Source organism: Phaethon lepturus, unplaced genomic scaffold, assembly GCF_000687285.1.
Source record: "Phaethon lepturus isolate BGI_N335 unplaced genomic scaffold, ASM68728v1 scaffold6509, whole genome shotgun sequence".
NCBI classification, from domain to species: domain Eukaryota; kingdom Metazoa; phylum Chordata; class Aves; order Phaethontiformes; family Phaethontidae; genus Phaethon; species Phaethon lepturus.
This window is the reverse complement of record NW_010562652.1, coordinates 511-11425: the sequence shown is the minus strand read 5'-3', so window position 1 is coordinate 11425 and position 10915 is coordinate 511. Positions and strand designations below refer to the sequence as shown.

At 42.6% G+C, this 10915-nt stretch overlaps 1 protein-coding gene across 1 annotated transcript; it reads right to left on the bottom strand.

Moving 5' to 3' along the window:
- Positions 1-7352: 7352 nt before the first annotated feature.
- LOC104626417 (serpin B5-like) lies at positions 7353-10642 on the bottom strand (the record flags this gene model as incomplete). Its single annotated transcript, XM_010294334.1, has 3 exons — positions 7353-7745; positions 9058-9225; positions 10500-10642. Coding segments are annotated over 3 exons (704 nt in total), but the record flags the coding sequence as incomplete, so codon positions are not given.
- Between the last annotated feature and the right edge of the window lie 273 nt (positions 10643-10915).

Below are 10915 nucleotides of genomic sequence, written 5' to 3'. Positions count from 1 at the left end.
AGGAGCCCCCTCCGCCCCTCCCTGCAGGGAAAGGACCGACTGCCAAGTGTGGAGGGAGAACCCAGGAGCTGGGAACAGGTTTTAAAAGTGAGCGCCCGGCGTACTGAGGTGGCCGCTCCTTTGGAAAAAGCAGCAGACTGTCCTCAAGATGAGTCCAGGTGCAAACACGACAGCCAGCTCCGTGGTTTTGGGAGTGGGAGCTACTTACAGAGCTGCCCTGGAAACCCAAACCAAGGGAGGGGAGATGTGGGCTGGTGGAGGAACTTTCTTACTAGAGAGTGAAAGGATTTAGTGAACTTTTTTAATCTAAATTGGGGTGGGCACAAGCGAATGGATGATTCCACACCATAAAGCCATGTGTGTAATCATGCCGTCGGTGAGAGTTCTGGAGTTACTGCGAGGCCAGTGGAGTTTGGAGAACACCTACACAGTGGACAACAAATGGTAATGTTACTTTTAAAAGATCTTGGAGTGGTAAGGAGAGAAGATAGAAGATCAAAAGAAGTGTTCCAGGAAGATCACAGCTGCCGGTCTGCACTAGCCAAAGCGTCTGCACTGAACATTAGCAAGAGTGCAGAGACAGCAAGCGGGGTTGGGGCTTTACAGCTGATGAAGGGAGATGATTTGCATGATGGTTCAGCAGCTTTTAACATAGTCCAGCAGACGGAAATTGCTGGAGCTCTTATTTGTCAGCAAGAAGCTACCCAGGAAAAGAGCTTCCGTCAGAAGAAACCACTGTATACCAGGGGCCCTGTAAAGATGACAAACTTCTTCTGTGGCTGTGTGAAATGAACACTCCTTTTTTAAAACGATTCATGATCTGTTCTCTCTTTACAGTTTGGTTTTTGGCTAAGGGTAGATGAAATCAAGACAAAAACTCTCCAAGAATAAAAAGCTGTGCTCAAAGCTATCATTATTAATAGGTGTATTAGATTATATTATGCAGTGAACAGGAGGAGGCAGTAAATAAGGTGGGGAGGCTGCGAGCTGCAGCCTTGTTTTTAAGGTAATTCTATATTTAATACACCGTAAAGCAAGAAGGAACCTGTTTTCCCTGATGCCACATGATAATTCCCATTGCATGTTTTACTTATTCAATCTGCCTCCCATTAAGGTGCTTTAATGCACATTCATTTCTCCTACACAAAGGAAGACAGAATTGGCAGAAATGACATGTGTCTATCCTAGAAAAGGAGCACATGCCAGATAATACTGTCTCCTCACATGAAAAATCTACGATTGGTAGAAATTACTTTCTTATTTTTCATGACCACTCATACAAAAAGACATTTCCAAGTGTTTCTGTGCTGATTTGGAGTGAAAGGAACAAACAGCACATAAGAAAAATTAAATTTCCTACAACACAGACATCATAGTCATCCCTACGTGACACAAAACATTTCCAAAGTAACATGCTTTAAATTAAAAACCAATACATTTCAGTGCAAAATAACTTTTCAAGGGAAATGCTACCAAGTTCATTTTCTAAACAACTTAGCTGCTCAGGCTGCTTGCTTTTATGCCAAAAAAAAAAGTGTTTTTTTCTGACTGCTTTTATTATTTTGCATCAGTACCTCCAGGATGTATCTTTTCTCCCTCTTTCTAGGCCAGTTATTCCTGCATAAGCAGACATGGATGTGCATTGGCCTGTTAGGGGCTGTACAGCGGCAAGTTATTTGCTATGCCTGTGTGCAGCCGCACAGGCTTCTCAGCAAGCTTCTGAACATCGTTGCCAGACCCCAGAGCTTATATGGTGATAGCAAAGACTGGCATCCCCACTAACAAAACAAAATCTGAATACTACTCCACCCTTCCTATTCTATATAGTCATTGTTTAAGAACATAAACAATCCCCTGGCAGCGGGGATGGGGGTACAGGGGAAATGCCTGAGTGCCCAAAGAACTGCATGCCCTCTCTCTCAGCTAGTGAAAATTTCGAGGCTTTTTCTTGTGCCACAGAAACCTGAGTAAAGAAGGGAAATTAACCTGTATCTCCCACTTCATGGATGAGTTTGCCCACGTCATCAGCACCATCACTTCATGTGAAGCCCATTTCTACCAGAGTGGGTAGAGGTGCTTTGAAAGAGCCTGCCCTTCAGCCCTTCTGGAGATACAGGCAGAAAAGCATCTACTTTCTGGTACAAGCCACCAAGCTGATCTGTCCTGTGACAATTACAGCCTTCTGGATGGGCAGAGAGGTCCTGGGGAAATTTCAGATTCAAAATTCAGATCTGTGAAATTTAGGTAAGAATCTTGAGATTGATAGCTTTGGACATGTGTTCCTAAATTCCCCATCTACATCCCACTAAAGACCATCTCTTTGTGTGATCTCTTAAGCAACCTGAATTTTAGCAATATGTTTTGCTGCCTGTAAAGGTATCTTTCCCTCTGTCCCATTTGTAAACATGATATTTACTTTACCAGCCTGTAGACTACTTTGGATCTGCCAAAAAAAAATCACAAGTTATTTTGGGGAGAAAAAAAAAAAAAGAATCGTTTACCTTTTTGCCCGAAGAGGTTAAATGAAGAGCACAACAGCTGAGCTCTGGAGCACGTTCTTGTGAATACTGTTTTATAAAAAAACTCTCTAGTGGGAAAGTTCAGCCTCTAACCAATTGTTGATGATAGCAGCATGTCGCAATTTAACGCAAATGTCGTCAGCCTGAAGCTTCCTGAAGAAGACTGAGAAACCTATATCTAGCAAGATGCTAATAGTATTTCTCTCAAAGCTGCCCGACAAGTTTGGCAGGCAATATCTGCTGGCAACATCTCCTGATTGCAATGCCAAGCCACCCTCAGCCAGAGAACTGGGCATTAACCCTGGAGATCCATGGCTGTACTGCTGTGCGAAGTCCCTTTCAAAGTTGACGGGGTCTGACCCGACACAGGGGCGTGCAGGGTTCAGGATTCGGAGAAGCCGTGTCTGGAGCTGAGCTTGCTTGCAGAGATAGAGCAAATGAATGGGGAATGTATGAGCTCTATGTTGCCTGCAGCCATCTCTCTCTCTCAGGCAAGGAGTCAGCTTTATGTGTATGGAAGGAGCTTAATTAGAGAGGGGAAGCAGTATTTCCTTGAACTGTAACAGGAATCCCCAGCCAGGGGGTATTCTTTTAAATCATTGGAGTTAGGAATAAAAGAAGGCCAGGAGTGGTTGATCACTTAGGTTATGTCTCTGGCATAAAGTGAGGTGGAAGTAAAGAGATGGGAAGCACGGCGCTGCACCAGCACAGTGTTTGATCTCCCCTAATCAGCAGTATTGAGCTCAGGTGCAACGCTGGGTTATGGCAGCTGGACTGAGGGGTCAAAATGAAGTCCTCTAGGGTTGTACGTGGCTTTTCAACCCTGAAAATTTTCTGTCTTTCCTTTCTCACCTCTTCTTTCTTCCTACAAAGCATAAAACTGGCTTTGGATTCATAGGATATTTGAGGGATCAGACATGGTGAGGGGAGAAAGGAGGAAAGAGGAAGGTGGTCTCCCAGCACCATCTTGCCCTTCCCACACTTCTCTTCTAGTGCTGAAGCCGGGCCACCCTCTTCCTCAGGCGCAGGTCCCACCAGCTTTGCTGTTCCCTGCTCCTCTGCCGAGGTCTCAGCCCAGCTGCCAAAGCTCCGGTGCGCCAGTGCCCATCAGAAAAGAAGGATTTGTAAACAATGCAAGATACAATGATAAAATGAGTGTTCTCGTTATCCCTATTCTTCTCCTCACTTTTTTTCTTCATTTTGCCATTCACTTCTTTGTTTCTGTTTTTCCTTCCTGCATGTTTCTGCAGTGCTCCTTAGTCTTCCTCCTGTTTTTTAAATCTATTTCTGCACATTGCCTTACCATGTTTCTTTTCTTCTTCTGCCTTTATGAGTCCTAGCCTCTCTTCAGTGACAGTCTAAGTATTTCCGAGTACTTTCAAGACTTTCCTTCTTCCAATCTCTGTGCTTTCTCCCTCCTTCCTATATTGACATTGTTCCTCCACTGATTTATTTTACTTGCTCTGTACACATATTTCCTCAGAACTTCCTTGACATCTGTTCAACTGCTTTGCCTCAGGAAATGTCAATGTATGTGCAAATTCTGTCTTTTCTAGGCCCTAAGGATAGTATATTCAGGGTACAAAACTGTACTGCTTTTCCAGTGGGGTCAATTTGCTCTATGTAGCATTTTTCAAGTTTCAAAACCAAACTGCTCTTCCCCACAAACAACTTTTGTTACCACAAGACATTAAGATGTATCCCTTCTTATAAGATGCTGGGAGCAGGAAGTGGGCGATGACTGTGCAGCTGAGCAAGTGATGAGATGACGAGACACATAACACTGCAGTTTGCAACTGCTTGCAAAAGCCAGCCACAGCCTGCTTTTTTCCACCAGGGCCATCACCCAGCACTGGATAGTAATGCTCTGTTGAAAGGTGAGGTGGAGCATCTTAGTGATCTGAGTAAGTCCTCAGCTATGTTCACTTTCTCCATCGTAACCGATGCCTTTCAGCACATAAGTTTTCCTATACACAAGCTCCCACACACGTTTTCCCATGTCATCCCATGCAATTTCTTGCCCAAGGCCCAGAGGACAGCATGGGTGGAACCAAACAATAGACCATAACAGTGTTTCTCACACCAACAGGAATCTTACTGGTACTTCTCCCTCACATGCCGTAAGACGGATAGGTTTCATAGTGAGGCTGGTAGAGAGAAGAGGCAGAAGTGAAGAATGAACCTGAGCTTTTCATGGGCATGCTACCCTGTTTATAAATGATGGATAAAAGGGTTTGCCTTCTGTAGACTAAGGCAGCTTTGTATCTCCAACATCTGCTTGCCTTGCATAGGCTAGGATACCTTGGTATTAGTCAGGAGGTGGGGAAAGATGGGCCCCACCCTGAGGCACTGTTTCTCTCTGATTTCATGGGATAACCCTTCCTTGGCAAAGCTGTCATGAGGAACTCTGAGAAGACATGTAAATTTGTGTGGACGTGCTAAGTGCTCTGATCAGGATTTAAACAGGGTATGACCTCCATTGAATGAAGACTGACTCCTGGACTGGAATGTTTTCAGAACCTGAAAAAGCTCAGAGAGTGATGTCTGAGCTTTTCTCCTTCAGGAAATCTCATCCAGGCATAAAAAGAGGGATGGGGCAATTTGCCAGAGGTTTTCATCAGTGTAGGAGACCAGCACAGATGTAGCAATAAGTGTGGTATGGCCTGCTGGACAACTGGAACTACCTGACCAGAGTCAGTGCCTGAACACAAACAGACTGTACAAGCTATAGGCAACTAGTCCACCTTGCCTCCATGGGGACTGCCTGTGCAGCTGCTTAGTCAGTCGTCTGCCCCATGCGCAATGCCCTGACCCACCTCCTGCAGGAGAACCAGTAGAAACCACAGTGACAACAGCTCTGGATAACTGTGACCCTAGCCTCCAAAAGAGATCAGACAATGATGGGGTGTATAAAACACTTCCCAGTCATTCAGCTAGCACTGAAGTTACTGAGCTGGTAAAGACCTTTGCAGGCAATTGCTTCTCAGACAGGATGGGCTGCAAAGTAATTGTTATATTTTGCATTCTTCTTCTGACTACTATCCATGTATCAGGACACTTGATACGTATCAGCAAAGACCCCTAGAGGTCTGCAGGGTCTCACCCCCCATTGTTTTTGTTGGAAGTTAGTCCCCTGAGCACCTTCAAAGATATGGGCCAATGACTCCAGTTAACCCTCTGGTATTAAAACGTGTTAGAGACCATTAAAGGTCCACAGAGGGAAGGAAACTGGTAAAACCACTAAATCATTGTGACTAAAGGCTTTTTGTGGATTGGCAAGGTCAAGAATCAAAACAGAATTCCTGTCCCCACAATAACCACCATACAAATAACCACTCTATTGTTAGAAAAGAAGTATGTATATTAGGGGTTGCACGTTCCCATTTAAAAATCTCTTTCCAGTTTCTTTCACACCCAAAGCACTAGGAGGAATTCTTAAGTAAAATGCTCCCATTTTTTGAGGATACATAATTGAACTCTCTGTATATTGTGACCAGCTAGTAACATAGTCCTTACTGGGAACTATCATCACACGTGGTCCAGAGGGGCAATCCAGATATTGATTTATTTTTTTATTTTGACTTTGTGGCCTAAGTGAATCTGTTCATTCCCATCCCTATCATTTATTGGAGGTCAAGAGTGAACACTGACACTGTCAGTGAACACATGAGTGAAAACACAGACTGACACTGGAGGTATTGCAGACATTTAACACTGGTTTTATAGTGCTTTATTCTGAACAGTAATTAGGTAAACCAGTACTAAACATATGCAGCAGGCAGTCTTTAGATAGAAATGAAATCTGATTACCATGATTTCATATGGAATTTGGAGACTGGTAATTACAATGTTAATCTCACTCAAGGTGAAGTCCTTATTTCTTTCTCATGCCTCAGTTGTTAAGTAATTGCATGGAGTCTCCTTAATGCTGAATCCAGAACTAGAAATGGCAGATAATCTGTGCATGAAAAGTGTGGCACTTCCAGTATTAATCCAAATGTTTTCTCTCCTAGAATTGCATAATATTCTTTTACTCAGGATATATACAACAGGGCTCCTCGTAGCTGCAGTGAACTGGTCCCCTCTTCTATGTCTGAAGGGCAATGAGTCAAAAAATCCCACGCAGCCGAGTCCAACCTCCCCAATCTACAAACTGCTGTAGCTCACGCTGAAGCGTCTTCTGGGTGTACGTTTTGCCACCATGATTGTTGCCTCTTGCATCCATAGGTCTCAGTGCAGCTGTGGTTTCACAGATGCAAATTCTGATGCTAGCTTGAAGTGCCTAACTACGCTGCAGAACTTGGGCGCTGCTTCACTGGGCATTGGCAGGGTCCGGCAGGGCACCTTGGACCACCAGAGTGTAGCCAGGTACAAGGGGAGGGCTGTCACACCACATGTCCACATCTTCCCCTTCTAGGCAGTAAGAATCCACAGAGCATGGGTCACAAGGGAGAGTGGTTTGGCTAGGGAGCAGGGATGTAGCTCTTCCTCCCAGAGCCCTTTCCAACTCCTGGCCTATCTAAAACAGGCTCTCAGTTCACTTTGTTTTGGGAAAAAGATGTCACAGAGAAACAAAATATACTTGCTGCTGAGGCTGGGATACTTCTCAGTAAAATACGGTGTGTTCTTCACAGTGGGAATCCTTCAGCTTAAGGGGATGAAACATAAGGAGATAAACTAGTTCTGCTGCATATGTAGAGTACATTGTATTACCCAGCTGATATATGAAACTCTTAGATTTCCTTTCAAAGGTGATAGTCAGGATGCCAAGCTTTACAGGAACATGCACCACCATAAATGTAACTGTGCTTTTTCATAATGAAGATGCCCTGCTTAAGGGGAACAGAATCGGCCTGAAAGGATCACATTGCGAGTTTTGTTGTGCCTAAACAAAAAGATAAATGGATGGTCAGCTTTAAATTCATCTTTGTGTTGCAGAATCCGATATCCTGGTACCTCTCGGGATTCGCCACCTTGTTCGTTTACTTCCAAAGAGACTTTATGGATGATCTTTGACAAAACCACACCTTTTGTCTCACACATCTCAGAGAAATCTGATGCACTCTCATTGAAGACATTTGTCATTCCCAAGCTTTCCAGAAGTGGCTTCAGGTCATAATCACCTTCCACGCTAAACTTTGGAAGAAATACATTCACTTTGGTGTTGGCCATCATGCTGGGATTGGTCCACTGTAATAATGTTTCAGGGGTGAGTGCCTTTTCCAGCTGAAGACATAAATGAACAAAGGAAATTAATGAGCAGTCCAAGAAAAGAGGGAGAGAAAAAAAGACCATTTCTGAACTTCCCACTCCTATCTAGCCCCCAAAAAATGAAGTCCAAAAGGCATGCGTTTGAATACACACCTGTAGCATTCAGGGTTAAAATACTCTAGATTATATTGATGCAAGTATGACTTAATCCATAGGACAGGTCTCTGGAGCAACTTCACTGTATGTGCATGCTCTATTAGCCCCTCAGCAGCTTTTGACAGGCAATCAACTCAACAACCATATGAAGGAACCTGAGAAAGACAGTCCCTACCCAGGTTACACCCGGCCAGCTGGCAGATCCAAAAGTCTTGATTCCTGACCCTACAGAGTAACGAAATTGCTGGTACTTGGGACAGAAAAAGACTCCAAATCCAGAGCCTGATCTCATTCAAACATGCAGCTGTTTGGGCAATTTTTTTAAAACTGGGAAGTGAGGAGGCAGAATTTGGAGCCACAGCAAACTGGTATCAGGAAAGGCCTCACTTGCATTTTAAGATATGTGTATTCTGTAATTTACTCCTACATATAAAAGTACCTTACAGCTGCAAAGGCAGATTCCTCCTGCCTTTAAAATTTATGGCCAGTTGCAGCAAATTACAAAGGAGACTTGCATAATCCTCCATCTCTTAATCCTTAAACTTTGAAGAGACGTCAAAATATGTTCTAAAATTTTCTTTGAGAAATGACATAAGAAATAGTTGTTCTTTAGGAAATGCCTTATTTATTGTGCAATTGCAATAAAAAATGGCTCATTTTCAGGCACCTCTGCTCAAAATTAAAACTTAGAGAAGTGTAAGACCTTAGTAAAATAAATCATGGATACATGTCAACTGAAAAAAATGAGGACACCAGAGCAAATAATGCTAGCACTATTGAGTACCCAGTAAGTATGACTTCAAGCACGTTACTACAGCAAGAACAAAAATCTTAAGATGAAAATTATTTTGGGGCTCCAGATTTTCAAATCGATGCAGATTGCTAAAGCGCACCATGGGCACTTTCTGCACTTTACACTGTCTTCTATGCACACCCTATCTAAAACAAAGTCTTGTTCACAACCTCACACTTGGCCACAGCAGAAACAATGATGTCACAAATATGAGATCAGCAACAGCGAAGCAGAATGAGAAGGTAAATTCACAGGAAACTTGCTTTTTGTTTCCTTCTATGTAGCGTCTAAATAACAAAAACATTCCACAAGCATATGGCATTATAAGCAGGCTGTTTCCAAGCGAAGCATCATACCAGTTCTATTTTTTTCTCTCACCTGCTCCAAGCCAGTGGTCTCATCTTCAATCTCTTTAGGCAGCAGAATGAGCATGCTTATATGTTTGTTAAGGCATGGAAGCTCAAGGATGGCGACATTTAATTCTTTTACGTAGCCCAGGCAAAATGTAGCTTCCAGATTCATCATTTGCACTGGTTTAGTTTCAGTCTGCAAAACACAGAGGCAATAATCTAGCATTCCTTTTAACTCACAAATAAGATGGCGAGAGAGGAAAGTTTGTAAGCTTGCATGGAAGTCATACATTGAGTTACCATCAGATAATTTGTTGGCTTTCATAGGTAATGAAACCAGCTGTAAGAAACCCTGTTGGCTTTTTAAAGTAGGCAGTTTTCCAAAGAAAAATGGAACTGAGTTCTACTTAATATAATAAGAACTTATTCTACTATAATATCTTGGGGATGTGCCTTAAAAGAGAATTTTACCTAATATTGGTGACCCTTTGTGCCTGTTCCACTGAGTGCTACAAACTATACTGTCTACAGCGCATTGTAATGCCAGTAAGTGTCAAGCACTGTGCATATCTCAACAGTGAAGGTCAACTTGTTCATACAAACAATTGGTATTTTGGTTCATGAGCTGAAACAGAATAAGAAGAAATTTCAGGCCTATCTAAAGCCCTATGTCTTTGCTTTTCATCAATGAAACAAAACAAAACTATTTCATAGGGCAGGTTTACAAACTGTTCTGTTCACCTGGAAACTCATTTAAAATTCAAATTCATTAGAAAAACGTTACTTCAGAAAAAAAAACTTGAAGTTTTTCACCTAAAAATTTAGTGTTGATTGTATGATTTTAGAAACTTTTTTAGCTGAAACTGTTGGCTGATGTGATAATTCATGAATATTTTCAGCTAAGCAGGGCTGATCTGTGGAGGGCTGCAGTCCTGAGCCTGACCGGGAAGAGGGACGCTGATGGGGCACCATCCGTGAAGAGGAAAGCACGGGGCCAGACACCTGAGGGGTACACTCAAAGAGACCCCACGGGTGCAGATGTTCCACTAGCTCTGTGACCACGAGAAATGCAATGTTTTGTGCTTCACCCTTGCTGGTTTTGGGATGCAGCCTCTGGTACGGGTTGCAATCTCTTGGAAGAAGCTACCCATGAGAATGTGCATCTCCGTGTAGGCAATGGCTGCTTCTGACCACTTGTACTCAGCTCCTGTTGTCTAAATATACTAACGGGACAGTCTGTTTTCACACTGGGCCCTTGAAAGATGGATGTGAAAGCACCAGCAAAGTTTTAAAACAACACGACAAAGCAAACTCGTTTAGGGACCCTTGCAACACGTTGTAAGTTTAGACAGACTAAGAATGCCATGGCAATAATAACCATCTCTCATTTTCTCTTGTTGGGATTGCCTTACCTCAAAGTTTGCATTTGCTTGAGTGGAAACAGTACTCTATTTTTTTTTCAGAACATACCTTGTTGACTTTAAAAGGACATTCTTTGATCTCTGCCTCTGAGAACTTCTTCATCCAGTTTGTGACAAAATAAGCTGCGTTAACTAGGACGATCTGAGTCTGGTCACTTACACTATCCTCATTCAAAATATTCTCCATTTTGCCTGTGAACAAGTTTAAGATGGTTGTCAATACAATACATTATCAGTATATCAATTGCTTCAACTGAATACGGAAACATTTCACTGAATCAAAACCTGTACCTCACAGATAACTGATTTTAATTCTAATGGAAAATTCCGAAAAGAAGCTTTTACTTAAAATTGCAGCTTAATGTTTGAAATGGGATTTGGGATCAAGACAGATATTCCAAAAGACATTTTCTTGGCTTATATAGCATGGAATCAAAAACATGTCTACTGCTTTTGTTTAGTACC